The sequence below is a fragment of the Drosophila innubila genome, chromosome X (genome assembly GCF_004354385.1).
Source record: "Drosophila innubila isolate TH190305 chromosome X, UK_Dinn_1.0, whole genome shotgun sequence".
Classification (NCBI taxonomy): Eukaryota; Metazoa; Arthropoda; class Insecta; order Diptera; family Drosophilidae; genus Drosophila; species Drosophila innubila.
The window spans coordinates 557,483-573,696 of record NC_047626.1 but is presented as its reverse complement, the minus strand read 5'-3'; the positions used below and the strand labels follow the sequence as shown (position 1 = coordinate 573,696).

General features: G+C 34.6%; 1 protein-coding gene across 1 annotated transcript; it reads left to right on the top strand.

Annotated features, from left to right (window-relative positions):
* The first annotated feature begins 6,900 nt into the window (after window positions 1–6,900).
* LOC117792294 (protein cutoff-like) lies at window positions 6,901–8,910 on the top strand. The gene is made up of 4 exons (XM_034632367.1): window positions 6,901–7,304; window positions 8,072–8,204; window positions 8,288–8,489; window positions 8,559–8,910. Exons 1-4 carry the CDS (start codon window positions 6,935–6,937, stop codon window positions 8,766–8,768), a joined length of 915 nt encoding a protein of 304 aa, XP_034488258.1. The 5' UTR covers window positions 6,901–6,934; the 3' UTR covers window positions 8,769–8,910.
* Window positions 8,911–16,214: the final 7,304 nt, after the last annotated feature.

Genomic DNA, 16,214 nt, shown 5'->3' with positions numbered 1-16,214 from the left:
CTGCACAATTTTAATGGATTTTTTCGTAAATGTGCATGCGTTATATACACACATTTATTTATGTATACGAATTTATATATATATATATGTGTGCGTGCGTGTGTGTAGCTTGTTTTACTTTATGCACATAGGCTCTTTTTTTTTACCGTTTCTCTCTTTTTTATTTGTTTTTTGGTCACTTTTCTTTTTTTTTTTTTTTTTTTTGTTTTTTCGCTTTTTGTTCGTCGCTGCTCATCATGATGAGCATTTTTTTATTCAAGCAGATAATTACATTTAAATAAAATAAAAATTTCATGTAGCGCAAGGTATATAAACCCCCCCCCCTTTTCCCCTGCCCACCCGGCTTGCAACATGCAACAAACGAGCAAGCTACAACCAAGTGTACTCCCAGTGCACCCACTGTGCCTTGGCTAGTAGCCTGCCCCTTGGCACGTTGCACAGTGGGCAAAAAAATCCATAGATTAGCCTATATTATACTATTTTTAATATCACAAGTATCAAATATAAAAATAAATGTCTCAGCTATGTTGTGTCAAAATTTCAGCCTTCTTGGTCTTATCGTTTGGGCTACACCAGCATCAGTCAGCACAAACAGTTTTATATAGATATAAGTATCTGTTCCATATGTTTTGACAAGTGGTGACAAGGAGACTCACAAACCTTTGAGCAATCCAACAACAAAATATATGCAGTAAGGCGCCAAGCAGACGCACAAGCACAATTTGAATTTTGAGTTTAGTTTGTGTCCTTCCAATTTTCCCAATTTATGTATCCTAAAATTAATATTGTTAATATTCCCCCATTTGGTCTCTCCTTAAATGTAGTTTCCCAAATTAATTTACTAAGTTTTCTTTACTTTACTTCCTAGTTTTGCTTTTCCTAATTATACGCGTTACTTAAAAAATTAATTTTATTTCAAAAATCTCGTGGTCTGAATAATATTTTGCGACATTCGTATGGGGAATCACAATATATATATACTAATCTCTTGCAAATTTCTTAGCCGTTGTACCCACTGTGCAGGATAGGTGGAGGAGGGACGTGTAGGGTAGGGTAGGGAAGGGAAGGGAAGAGGGAGAGGATACTTGCAGTCGTTGTTGGTTTTGTTGGCATGTTATTTTATAATTCATTCCGTTGCGTTGTTTGACTTACGCGGCATTGCACGTTGCTGTCCAGATCTCTCTGATGACTACGGTGATGACGGTGTCCGGGCCGGGCCGCAGTCGAGGGTCCTACTCAGAGCCCTACCCAGAGCCCTACCCGTACCGTAGGTATAGTCCTAGACGATAGCACACTCTGTTGTCACACAGTGCCGCAAATTGCGCCGCATTTGTCTGCTCTTAGGCTGGTCATCTCTCCATTTCCCCACTTCCCCAACTCTCCAACTCTTTTGCTCTTTGGGCCACCAATATAAAAGTCATTCACCTCCCCACGACACCCCCTTTTGACCCCTTACGTTTTATAGCAAGCGCCTGGTTTTATTTGTTTGCAAACTGCAGTCAAGTTCTTCTGTATTCTGTATTTGTATTCTGTGTTCTTTAAATGCTAATTGCCAGGTTTCTACAGCTTCTACTAAGTATATAGTATAACAACAGCAACTTGCACTTCATGTCCGCTGGGAAGTGAAGAATTTTTTATTTCATTTTTTGACAACTTTGTGTCCGTCTTTGCGGTCATTTCGGATTCTAAAAGTGTCGCAGTGCAATATCTTCACAGGACAAATTTTTCCTCAAATACCTTTCTCCTCTCTTTGTGTTGTAAAAATGTCCACAATACATGGTACTATAATTGATTTTTAGTATATACTAATAGTGAATTTTGACAAGAAGAAGACGACTATGTATATATTTTATATAAGACTCTTTGTCCTGACTGACTCACTGACTGACTCACTAACCATTGCACAGCCCGAACCAAAAGACCTAGGAAGCTGAAGTTTTCACACAACATAGCGGCGACAAATTTACTGTGCGTTTTGAGAAATTCAAATTGCAAGAGGGTCAGATTCGGGGTCATGAGTTTGGTAAAAATCCGATGATTACATCATACAGCTCTTATTGGAAAACTTTTTGGTTTCTTAAGATAACTCAAGGAATGTATTTTAGGTTTTTTTTTATTTAATTTAATTTAATACTTTTAATTAAAAATATTATTTTACAGAATCCAAGATATTAAATGAGCTAAAAAATCTGAGCTAGTTTCACAATATTGAGGCTCTTGATTATAATTGATTTAGCGTGATAATTGATAAATGACGGATTATCTGGATTATAGATCTGAAATAAGCCATTGCCTTTCTGTCAGTGAAATCGTATTAAATTGGAGTCAAGAGAAATACTGTCTGCTTCAAATTGCAGGGAAACAAACAAAAAAAGATGTAAAGGAAATGCCTGAAGTACAAAGTCAAGTTGAAGTTAAAGCCGGACATGGGCAAAAGAAGAAGAAAAAGTAGAAGAGCTCGAGTTGCAGTGAGCGCAACAGGTTGAGGCACCTAACATGCCACACACAGTTGCAACTTGGCGCATCACAGTCCGTGCTTCAACTTCTTCCACTTCCACTTCCACTTCCACTTCCAGTACCTCGACTGTCACCACTGCCTCTTTTTTACCTTACTCGTGCCGTGGGTTTTTCAGTGACTTCTTTTTTGTTTTAAGAAACGCAACAATCGCATGACACAATTTCATCGAATCAATTCAGTTTCCAAATAAACAACAAAGACACCTTCTTTTCGGCACTTCGAAGTCTTGATACCCTTGCAGAGCACTAAAGTTAGTACATGTATTAAAACTAAGGTACTCTTTCAATCGAAAAATGTACGAGAAATTCACCTTGAAAGTCTTTTTAGGCAAATTTTTAGCGAAAAATATGTGAAAAAAATAAATGAATTGCTTAAGCAACTACAAAGGTAAACATAATTGAATGAATTGGGGTTTTTCGTTTATCATATGTGTCCGATATTTAACGACCATTCTTTAGGTGTTGTTTACAATTTTGAAGATGTATTATCTAAATAAATCTCAATAAGATCGGTCAATTAGAACGTTTATATTTGTCGTTTTAAGCTTTTGAGCAAAACAAGCGCCTAAAGCTATGCAACAGGTAAATATATTTTGAAGTAGGATAAATTATTTAAATTATTTATTTTAAAATCTAAGATTGCAAATAAGGGCTTAGACAAATCAAACCGGAAGTTGTCTGCGTGAAGAGGAAGATCCCAGACGTAAGTTGGAACAGGATAAATTTCTTAAAAAAATTGATGGATTGAATGGAAATATCTCAGATAAACTAAATAGAGTACTCATGCAAGTATTTTCTTGAAGCCATAATCAATAAAATATTTTGTGTTCTCCACGGATTACAAGGGTATAAAAAGAAACCAAAAAGAAGGCATTTGACGGCTGTCGGTTGAAGGTGGGAAGGTTGAAAAGATGCAAAGTCGAGTCCAACAGGTGAATGTTGATGTTGATTTCGAGGAGATGTCTGAGTTCCAAAAAAGGCAGCAAGAAGAAGACTTTACGTATGTTGAATGTGGCTTTAAGTGGCAGACAGGCAGACTGACAGACAGACAGACAGACAGACAGACAGACAGACAGACAGACAGACAGACAGACAGACAGACAGACAGACAGACAGACAGACAGACAGACAGACAGACAGACAGACAGCAGACTGAGAGTCTGAAAGTCGTGCCATTTGTATTGCTTATGTGAACGGTAGTGATATCATCCCTGGCATGGTCTGGCAGTTCGATAATCGCCATTATTATCACAAGTATACGTTGATGGCTATTAGAAATGCCCTTGACCTCTAGATGCTCTTGATTAAATGTCTGTTGCCAGGGTTGCCATGCAACTGATTGAGTGAACTGAGACTGCCGCTATTTCTACAAGTCTGTCTATTTCTTTTTGGAGAGCGTGTGTGGAGATGCATTAAGAAATATACTCGTATCCTTTCAGCAGACAATGTTCCTTTTATTCAGCATTAATTAAGTTGATGAAAATTTAAATGGCGACTCTGTTATTGTTTATATCCTATTCAATTAAATATGTTAGGCAACATTTACTCATTATTTTTCGAGCAATTATAAATATGGTTTGTTTTTTGTGTACACTTCAAATTTCAAAGAAATTTCCTGCAACAGGTTTAAGCACATTCTTTTGTACCAATTGCAAGTATCAAATACTCTATATATTGGATCGTTTTACTATTTGAGATATGATGTAACTTGTGTATATATTGATTGGGTATATATAAATTTTTATTTGGGACTTGAATGTGCTTTCGTTCCTAGACTGTTAACTCGTAGAGGGGTTTAAGAGGAAGCTTAATTTTCATTTTACATTTTTATATTATTATTGTATTTCAACTTTGATTGAACATGCTTTCGTCCTCAGACTATGACCTCTTAATGAGATCTTTCTATATTCGGTTGTAAGGCACTCCAACTTCGTATTCACATTTGTTCACTTAATGGCATCCTTTCCATTTGAAACTAGCATTTTATTCATAAATAATCGTACTCATATTCGTACTTATATTCACATGCATATTCATTCTCACTCGTTTATGATTCTTTTTGTTTTGTCTATAATTGAGATGCGCTTTGTGCTGACTGAATGAATAAGTGACTGAATGAATGAATGAGGTGCTTCAATGGTTCTCAGTATTCAACGAGTACTCGCCGGTAATTGCCACTTTTGTTAAACCAGTTTTCATAATTCCACGTTAATCACACAAGCTTTTCACAAGATTTCCTTTTAATAGGCCTCGAAAAATTAGTGGAATCTCATTTCGTTAAGGGTTTTGTATTTCTAATAATGTTGAAAATCACATTCCTTATTTGTCACATGATATATCTGGTGTTAATTGCTTGAATCTTGAAAATTTCAAATCTATTGAACCTACAAAAATTGGAATTGTTTTAAGACCACAAGTTTAAGAACAGGACAAAAAAAAAAGAAAACAAAAAATAAAATAAAATTTGATAATAAAATGTATAAGATGAATATTCTTATTAAATATTATATCATTATAATATATTATATTATTATATATCTATTTATATAATGTTTTAATTTTGGAGTAGTTAGTAAACTGTCAATTATCATTCTCATCTAACAGATATTTATTCGGCTTTTTGGTTGTCATTTGTTATCAGATCCATTGTGAATAGTAGGCAGGAGTAATGAAGGGAAGAGGATGATGGAAAGTGGGAAAAGGGATCTGGAAATTGGGAACTGGGAACAGTCTTAAATAATTTGCATCCTCAAAGCATTTTCGCGAAGAAATAACCTTTTTTTTTATTATAACGGATTCGAGTAACTAAATTAATTAAAAATTGTCTGCATGTGTGTGTGTGTGTGTAGAGGATGGAAAGGGGTGGGGTAAGGGTGAATAAAATGAGCAAGTTGCAGAGGAGGAACTAAGCTTGTTAGTAACTTGGTCGAATTGCTGTGAAGATGGAGATGAAGAGAAGTGGGAGATGGCAGAAAGTTACCAAGTTGCTTGCCAGGCTATATAGGTGGTGAAAGGGGGGCGGTAGGGTGCCTTATTTCTCACATTATTATACATATTTTATTTCCACTTTTTCTTGCAGTTTTTTGCGCCTTTGCTTGCGTAGTTGTTGGGCTTTTGGGCTGTTGCTTCTTCTCCTTCCCCTTCTACTTCTACTTCTGCTTCTGCTTCTTTCTTTCTTCACTTCAATTCACTTTCTTACCCGCTTTGTTTTTTACATATATGCGTGTGTGTGTGTGTGTGTGTGTGTGAGTGTGTCGGTTTTCTGCACTCATATGTGCTTGTAAAGTTTTTACTTCGTTAGCATAATGAGAAACCGCGTGTTCATATCTACACGCCTACACACACACACACACACACACACACACACACATACAAAAAAAGAGCACAACTCTGTCAGACCCTGTAATGTTTTCTTGTATTCTTGGCAATTTTCGGGCTTTTTATGCATGTTTTGATATGTTTTCTTATTAGTTTTCGGAACCGAACCTCGCCGAACCGGTTCGGCTTGGGCTTATCAGCAATCACCACTAAATCGTTAGCCGAACCTGAACCGAACCACGTAATAAAATACAATTAAATAGTAAAGATATTTCGGAATTAGTTTTAATTCAATATTTACATCTGCAATGCAAATTGAGCGTGCGAGCGAGACAGCATATATACGTTTATATGCAAGGCGAAAAAAAAAAAAACAGTACGAAATAGTACCTATTTTTTTGGGTACCGAATCGAATCGAGCGATAAGCAAAAAAATATTATCGATATCATGTAATGAATATATTGATGTATAGTTTATGTACATACAAATATACAATTAGATTAAAATATAATTGTGTTAAAATATAGTATAATTATGTATTTTTCCATACGACGTCACATTTTTCAATAAAGTCAATAAATTGCATGAGAGGACAATCGATCATTTTGCAGCACTACTTTTGCATCTTTGCTGAGCACTATAAGCTGCAAATAAATAATTTTAATAATTAATATTTCCTCATCCTCACACATCAATTCAATAAGTTTCTGCTTATTATCATTGTTAAAGAAAAACTTAACATTTTCCGCTTTCAAAATCTAATCTCATTAGACATTGTCTTTTATTTCAAATTTCGCGCGCACTTTGAGCATTTGACGTGTGAAAGAAAATGGGTGCAAAGTTGGATGGAATTTTTTTGACAAGTCAGCATTGCCAAAACTATGACAGAAGACAGAAGCTGTCATTAAGTGCCCGAAGTTGTCGCAGCAAAGGTTGAACTCGTGTGAAAAAATGTATATTAATTATAAAATCATGTTTAATCTGAATGAACAGCAGTACCAAAAGTACCAGCTCTCAAGGCCCGTGGAAATTGGCCACTTTAGTCGCAGCAAGGAGCTCATCTGTACACCCGACAAAAGGCAATTAAAGTTCCTTGTAATGCCAGAGCCAGAGAGCTTTCCAGTGGATCTCAGTAAGCAATCCGTAAAGTCTAGTGGAGCTGACATCTTTCCTGAATATTTGGACAACATGCTATTCTTCATTAAGGATAACAAAGAGTTAATGCTTACGAGGATTAATCGTGCATTTAATGCCAGGTGTGATATCATCACACAGAGCCAAGTGCTGCAAGCTCTCAAATGCACCATCTATACGAAACGCAATTGGAGAATTCTTGGTACCAAGTTCCAAGACGCCTATTACTTATGTCTCGCGGAACCAATCTTTCAGGCAGTTACACCGGAGGCGTCGCAGACGGAAAGAATTTGTCAGAATTTGGAGACAAAACTGAAGCGGTTTTTATATTCGGGTACGTAACGCTACACCAAATCAATTTGGAAACATTTTCAAATGATTTATAATAATTATGACATCGAATAAACATCAAGATCCAGAGGAATACAATTTCTTCAAAGAATTTAATAAAAATTGCATGCAGAAAAAATAAAGATGACAAGCCATCATCAAAATGACATTCCGCTTGACAATCGCTACAGTTTTGACAAAGTTATGACAGTTCGAATTTGCTCAAGCCTCTGACCTAGCAACTTTACAAGTCAAAATATTTCTTCATTTTGACATGATGTTTTACGAAAAAATGAAAGTCCTCAGAATCAAGTTTAAAGTGTCCTTTTATACTAATTATGCAATAAGGAGTTAATTAAAAGTATAAACTTGAGATTTAAAATTTTGAATTTTCAAAATATTAAAGGGAGGACCCTTACCATCAACATAGAACCATGGCTGTGATGATTGAAATATGATATGAATTAAGAGACCGAATCATGATCTGTTTTCTTCAAGTTATGATTGTTGGAAGTTTGTCAACTCTTTGACCTAGCAACTTTACCACAACCGTACCGGTACAAGAGTTTCAGTTACGGTTTTAGTTCCAGTACTAAAATGAAACGGTTAGTTTCGGTTAACGGTTCCGATACTGGTAGGGTGTTCTTCCCTGATCGTAATCTTAATCAAGGCTGAAAGTGCGCTGAACACAATTAATTTATGAGCCAGTCTTGGTCTTAATAATTTTCATATAAATGTTAATTTTGTAATTTGATATTATATTACTTACAGATACTCCCAAAAAGCAACATTTGAGGACCGAGCGTGACGGCGGGAAGTTTTATAAGGTGTTTCAAGTAGAAATGGACGAATTAACCGTGGTCTATGAATCTCCAATGGGTGCCGCACGCAATCGAGTAAAAAAGTTAGTCCTGTTCAACTGACTCAGTCTCTATCACTATCAATAACTATTTATCTCTATCTCTATGTCTGTCTCTCTCACTTCAGCTCATTCACGGATTGCAAGGTGATTCCTCCACTGTATTCAACCCATGATGCAAGCAGATTCTCACAATCAGATCTGGAATTATCGTGGTGGTCGGAATGTTCTCTAAATGGTGTTGAAGAGATTTGCGTAGCACGTCCAAAACCATCTGGCCATGTCGATGCCATTGAACTGATTAGCTCAGCGTCACTAATTGCAAAAAATGTAAGTAATTAATGTAAACTTAAAGATTAACTGATGATGTACTCGTACCTACGTGTAATTCACTTATAGTCCGAGAAGTGGTCGGTAGAGAAATGCAACAACTGCATGATCTATATCTTGCGACAAATATGCAATGCGATGGAAGTGAATTGTCCTGATACGGTCTATCAGTTCGAATACGACTGCAACTCAAGTAATATTATATTCGGAGCCAATTATGAGCGCAGTGAGATGACATTTATTGCGGATTGGTATCGCCGCATCTTGAAAAGAGAATAACTCAGTCAAGTCAACAATGAGTCTGCAGCAATCCGGCTTACAAACTTCAGAGCAACTTTACAGGGTATTGGACTCCATGTGACCCCCAGGTGGCTGAATTGTATTTGTTCTCTGGCTTGTTAATATTGCGCAACTATTTGAAACTACGAATAAAAATCCTATAATAAACATATGAATTGAGGTGTGAAAAATTTAGTTGTGACTAGTGCATTAATTTATGAGAAAATTCTAGGATGAACCACAATAAAATTAAATTAATTTAACATAATTTAATTAGCTAGATCTGACAAGTAGAACGGTAGTAATAGCTAACCAAAGTCATTAAAAATTAGGGCAATACAAGCACCCAAAAGTACGCAGTAGTTTTTATAAGACTTCTATATATATATTGAAATAATTAACGGATATTCTATGGTCAGGATCTCGACTATAGACTTTCCGACTTGTTTTCTTTTAATAATTTATTAGTTCCTTTGTGCTGTTAAGGTACAGGGTCTAACAAGGCTAGTTGATTGTAAGTATTTTGCGCCGTTTCACTCTGTGTGTGTATGTATGTGTGCGTGTGTGTGTGTGTGTGGGATGTGGTAAGAGGGAAGCAAATTCTATTTAAATTGTGTACAACATTATTAGAAAGTTTTCCATTGCGCCGACCAACAAGAAGAACAACAACAAGAGCCGAAAAAATAAGCACAAAGTACACAACCAGGCAAAGAGGAAGAGTAAAAAGAGAAGAAGAAAAGTGATAGGGAAGAGAAAAGGGGAGGGGCAGGGGGAGGCAACGCGTGCAAAAAGTTGCAAAGAACGCCAACATAAGCAAAAAAATAAAATTATAAAAAAAGCAAGAAGAAGAGAATATGTTGGAAAAGTCGAGAAACAAAATTTTTAATTTGCCTCGCGGCAACACACTCACACACACAAACACCCACACACACACACACACTCACACACACACACAAATACATACACGTTAAACAGTCTTGACAACGAATAAACCCAACAACAAATAAATAAAACAAAACAAATCGAAATGAAATGAAAAGAAAATTCTGCCTTTTTCTCAAATTGTTTTAAGTTTCTTGTGCTGCATTTTATTTAGTTATATGTATGTTGAAATATTTTATTTTATTTGCTTAGTTTATGATCCTTTTCTGCATATTATCAGATCTCTAAAGCAGCTAATACAAACCTGGGGCTAAGACTTAGTTCAGCTCATCTCTTGGCTGACCGAAAAGCATTTCAAAAATACTGATAATTTCAAAATTGAAGTAAAAATTGAATTGTTATGCTGTAATATGTATCAAAGGAATGACCAACTTCAAACACTCATAACTTCATCAAAACTGAACCGATTTTCAAACGGATTGTCATTTTTTTTTTGGTTTGGCGTTTTTTTTCAATCTGCATTAAAATTTTGTGCATTTAGAAATTTTCATTATTTTCGACTATCTCCGTTAAGATTCGATTTTGATGCTAAGGGTCCCCCCTTTGGAATTTTGAAAATTCAAAATTTTAAATCTCATGTTTTCACTTTTAATCAACTCCTTATATCGTAATTAGTATAAAACAACAATTAAAACTTGATTCTGAGACATTTCATTTTCTTGTAAAAAATCATGTGAAATTACACAAAAATTTTGACTTGTAAAGTGGATGGATCCTAAGTCTGACCAACTTCGAACTCTCATAACTTTGTCAAAGCTGAACCGATTTTTAAAGGGAATGTCATTTTGATCATTTTTTGGCCTCTAAATTGATTCTGCAAATAAATTTAATTAATTTTGTAAAAAAAATTATTTTCCTCTAAATCTTGGGTTCGATATTTTGAAAATTTTGATATTTTTGATATTATTTTGATATTTTGAAAATTCAAAATTTAAAATCTCATGTTTTCACTTTTAATCAACTCCTTGTATCAAAATTAGTATAAACCAACACTTGAAACTTGTTTCTGAGAGCTTTAATTTTCTTGTAAAAAATCATGTCAAATTGATGAAAAATTTTGACTTGTTAGGTGGCTAGATCAAAGGTCGGAGCAACTTCAAACTTTCATAACTTAGTCAAAATTGGTGCTTAGTTTTCTTGTGACTAATTTAGTTTTTCTTTTGTATTCCAATTGACAGTTACTTGATTATATATATACAACTTGAGAGCACACACACATAAACACACACACACTTACACACACACACTTACACACATACACTTACACACACAACACTTGAAAGCAAGCCAAAAGTTTTTCATATTCTTTTTCTGCTCGAAGTGCTTGACTGCCGCTGTCAAAGGGCAACTTTCTCCCTTCCTCTCTCTTTTTCTCTCCCCCTCCCCTTCCTCTTCGCCCTTTTCTCTAATTTGCAAGAGAGTTTTGTAGTGGAGGGAAGAGAGCCCAAGGACTTTATTGAAGAATTAAAACCGCAAATGTTGCTGTGCATATTATGCAAAATTAGTAGCTGTATCTACACTCATGTGTGTGTGTGTGTGTGTTGTGTGTGTGTGTGTGTGTGTCTGTCTATGTGTATGTGCAAACAAAAAGAATTTTTAAGAAACTTTTCACATGCTTGTTTTGCTCTACCAAAAAAAGGGAAAATAAAAATAATGTAAGGCGTTTTCATCATCATCATTATTTTCATTATGATGAGGGCGTCAATTCTAGATTTTTACAAGACTTCGAAAGTTACAGGGTATCTTCACTTCGCACAGCTTGAAGACAGAGAGAAAGAGAGACAGAGAGAGAAAGAGAGAGAGAGAGACAGAGAGAGAGTGAGAGTGAGAGAGATGATGAAAGAGACTTGAGAATAAAAAAAGACTGGGATGAACTTGCACTTCTTCTTCTTCTTCTTAAGCATATTTCATTACGTTGTAGGTTGAATAATGGTGGCAACAAAGATGCATGTGGAAAGTGGCATGTGGCATGTGGCATGCGGCAAGTGTGAGGAGTCCTCTTTAGTTTCGGATGTCAAGGTAGATCGCAAAGACGTGCAAAGGGAAAAGAGAATGCAATGAAAAAGTGACATAACACACAGGTAAATACCCTTGAAAATGTTTGTACAAAAAGTTTTTCAAAAGCGATGAAATCGAAAGAAATCGATTTTTAAATCCATATTGAATTTTTAACATCAATTCATCGGTTTTAATATGCAAAAATTGTGACTGTGAATGTCTTTATTTTCAAAACGTGTTTTAAATTTTATTACAAATCTTGAAACATAATCGAAATAGCTGATTTTTACATAAGGCTGGAAATTTGATTATTATTTCATAGCAATAATTTTAAGAATTAATTTTAATAAGCAATTACAATATAAATATATTAATTTGGTAGATTTTGTATATATTTTTCTATGTCTGCTACGTCTTGAGTAATACGTTACACAAGATTAAAGGGTATATAAAAGAAAACATCGCCTTGGAAACATTAATCGCATCGTAAATGTGGCTGGCATTTTTAACTCGCAGTCAGCTAATTTAACCCTGAACCGAACCGTCTTGAGACAGACACACACACATGCACACACACTTGCTCCGCTTATCAAATCCTTCCTTTATATGTGTAGCGTTCCTGCTTCTTTGCCTAGAAGGAATATTTTTTTTTTTTTTTTTTTTTGAAAAATTAAAAGCGCAAATGCTCGCGCCACCCATCCCCCCTCCACCTTTGCATATGTTCTCCCCTTTACTTCCTTCACTCATTTGAGTGGAACCCACCCTACTGCTGATTATTTTGAAATTAATTTCAAAGCCCTTTTCTGTGGTTCCCACATTTTTCGTACAGCCAAAATTGTCTTAAACTTTAGCAGCTTCTACTCAACTTCATTACTCATCATCTTTTCTCACATTTCCCATTTTACACACTTCTTTCGCTTTATATTTTGCCAGCAACAGACACAAGTCACCAGACCCAAGAAATGGGTGCAAAGAAATAATGATACCATAATATTTATAGCGATTGCAATTGTAGAGAATATTTTTAAGACATTGTATTGAAAACTCCTTGAATTATTTGGCTTTTTTTGCATCAATTTAAATGCTTAACCGTTTTCTAAAACGGACTTTCCGACAAATTTTAAGGTTTATGACTTGTCTTGCATTTATTTGTTATAGTAATATTTACAAACAAAGAAGTTGGTCAGTTCGATAATTCTACTTTTTAAAGGAACTTAATAAATTAAAAGGTATTTTTTCTTAAATCGAATAATAAATATTTAAAAAAAGCTAAATAAGAATGAAAAAAAAATATACAGAATCATTACCTCGGAAATTTAAAAAAAAAAAATTTTTTTGAGTAGAAAAGATTAGAATATTGAATTAAAGAAAAGATGCAGAGTAAAGCAAAAATAAGAAAAAGCGAATTCGAGAAAAAAAGAAACGTTGTTAGATACATATATAACAACATTATTGGTACTTAAGACCAGGTGGATAAGTAATTAAATTTTCTACATAAGAATATGTTAATGGTTGGCTATTTTTTGAGGTTAAAGAGCACATATATCCTATAGTGATTTCCGAATCAGCTTGCTTTTTCGAAAATGGCGACTACTTATAGTGTGACAATAAATCTATACGTATGAAACTCTTTGTCCTGACTCACTCACTCACTCACTGACTGATCAAAAATTAAAAAATTCTAATATTCTTAGCATTATTTGTAGATATTCGATATCATTTCATGAGACTTGAATATTTATTCAATTCAAATTCAAAACAAGTCAATTGGGAATTGTACTATAAGGAATCGGGAATTGTAAAAGACTGAAAGCCGATTGGCATTGACTGTTTTGTTGTTGCAGTCAGGCAGCATTTGAGCCTGGCCAATGCAAACTGCCAACTTTCTAATCATATGAGAAAATGGGAGGAAAATGAGTGTGAAATGGGAGGAAAATGGAACAATATGCAAATTCAGCCCTCAGCTCGGTAGCCTATCACGTAAACTAAATACACACATGTGTGTGTGCGTGTGTGTGTGTGTGTGTGTGTGTGTGTGTGTGTGTCGACAGCCACAAAACCACATAGACTCGTATTTTGGCCAACTATTCGGAACCGACGACAACGACGGCTTTTTAGGTCAACACTGAGAGAAACTCTAGTGTCGACTAAACATGTGCAATGCTCCCATTGGCTAAAACAGGCTAAAACACACACACACACACACACACACACACACACACACACACGCGCGCGTGGTGGCTTAGGGGTGGCGATGGGGAAAGGGGTAGGGGGAGTGTTAGGGGATGGGGAAGGGGAAGGGAAAAAGGCGCGACCAAAAGCCAATCACACTATCGCAAATAATTTAAACAAATCTAGGACAACGACGTCGTCCAGCCGCAGCAGAGGAGGACCTACAGTATTGCATGTATGTATACACACACACACACACACTCACACACACCTACACACTCGCAGAGAGGCAGAGACTGAGAGGAGCCGAAGCTGGGAGCAGAGAGAGAGAGAAGCGAACAACGAGCGAAGCACGAACGAAACCGATGTGAAAAGTTCCCTACAAATAAGGCCTGTGGAAATGCCGACGGAAAAGCACGACCGCACACACACCCACACACACACACACACACCCACACACACACACCCACACACACACACACCTAGACACACACATGTTAGCAAATAGCAAAAACAACTATGTCCGTGTGTCTGCATAGAGTGTAAATGAAATAGATAGATACGCGTGTGAGCGAGATAGCACTAACAAGCACAATTTACTCTAAACGAAGACCAACGAAATTTCACAACAAGAAATTCGACCAAATAATTCAAAGAATGCCAAAGAAATGGGAAACAACAATTTTGAAAATTCGAAAATTAAGATTTGGATAAATATTAAAAGAAAATGATTAGGGTATTAATATTATTAAACAAAAATGTATTAAACAGAGCAACATGAAAGAAATTTCCAAAATAAAAAAATTTGAAACAAATGTCAGTTAAATAACAAATATAAATAATTAGAAAAGTAAAGCTTGTATATATATATTATTAGAAAGTAAATACTATTAAAATAAAAATAAATAGATGATTACCAAAAATTGGGATCAAAAATAAGTTAAGCTACACAATTTAACAACTAGAAATAAAAAAGGAAGTTTTAAATACATTATTATTTTATGGTGAGAGTTTCAATATAAAATGAAGAATACTCTTAATTTTATACTAAAACTGGTAATGATTACAGGAGCTGTTAAAAACAGGGACCGTAAATAAGAGTTATGACCAAGGTTGCAAGCCGGCTCTGAACCGAACCTCGTAGAACCGGTTCGGTTCGGATTTTTAAGCAGCCTGAACCGGATCATGAATCGAACCCTTGAAATTATTTACTTTGCGAACCAGAACCTAAACCGAACCGCTTTCTAAAGCAAAATAATTACATAGGTTTTATGGTTTTCTAATATTATGCAATTATTTGAGACTTCGGATTAAAATAAGTCATATTTAACTTTTCAAATTAATTTAAATTATCATCAAAATTTGATTTCTTAAAAAAAAAAATTAAATTAGTTTAAAATTCAGAGTAAAATGTAAGCAATAAAAATATATTTTTGTATGAAATTGAACCAAGGTTCGAACCCAAGCCTTGGGTTCATGGGGTATATAAACCAATTCGGAATCCGAACCGATGTCTTTCTCTATGGCTCGAACCACTGAACCGAACCTTTAAAAACATTTTTTCGGGCTTGTAGCCTTGATTATGACAGAAAATTTTAGCCAAATTAATCAATATATGATTGAAATATGTTAGGATAATACCCCAATTGTTTTTAATACCCCAATTGTTTCACAAGATATTCAACTTAACTTTATTTTTTTTTGATTTTTATTTAAAAGTTATTGAATAACTCTAATTTGTGACTTTTAAAATAAAAATAAAAAATAACTCTTACTTTAAATGTTTGTTGAAAAAATCAAGAATATGTGACATTTTTCAACTTTTAAATAAAAAATTATATTTAATTATTCATTTTCACGTTTTTAATGAAAATTAAAAATAAGTGTTACTTAGTTACTTTTAAGTAACAGTTTGGAAGTAATTGTCAAATTGCAATTTTTTTTTTAACTTATAAACAAAGCATTTTCTAACAACTTTAAATCTTTTCTAATACTAATGAAAAAAGTTTATCTTAATTTTTGTACTCCGCAATAATTTATTGTTAAAATTTTTGAGATTTTGTGATTTGTACTTTTTTATGTGAATATTAAAATTTTTGTACACTAAATGCTTTTCTTATTTGGATTTTCAAATTAAGGCTTCCATTTGTATAATCTTTTGTATTGTTTATTTACATTTTTTGCGTGTTTTTTTTTTTCTAAATTAAAATGGAATTTTTTGCATTAATTTTTTTTTTACTTTCTTTGAAATTACAAAAATATTTGGAATTTGTTTTGAGGTGCGATAGGTATTTTCTAATGCAAGCGGGTGTGAGTGAGATGGCGCTAACTTGG

Excerpts from the sequence above, each read along its gene's own strand:
- LOC117792294 (XM_034632367.1), top strand. The coding sequence starts at position 6,935 with ATGCCAGAGCCAGAGAGCTTTCCAGTGGATCTCAGTAAGCAATCCGTA. Across the intron at positions 7,305-8,071 it reads GAAGCGGTTTTTATATTCGG|ATACTCCCAAAAAGCAACAT; the intron begins GTACGTAACGCT and ends TATTACTTACAG. Across the intron at positions 8,490-8,558 it reads CGTCACTAATTGCAAAAAAT|TCCGAGAAGTGGTCGGTAGA; the intron begins GTAAGTAATTAA and ends ATTCACTTATAG.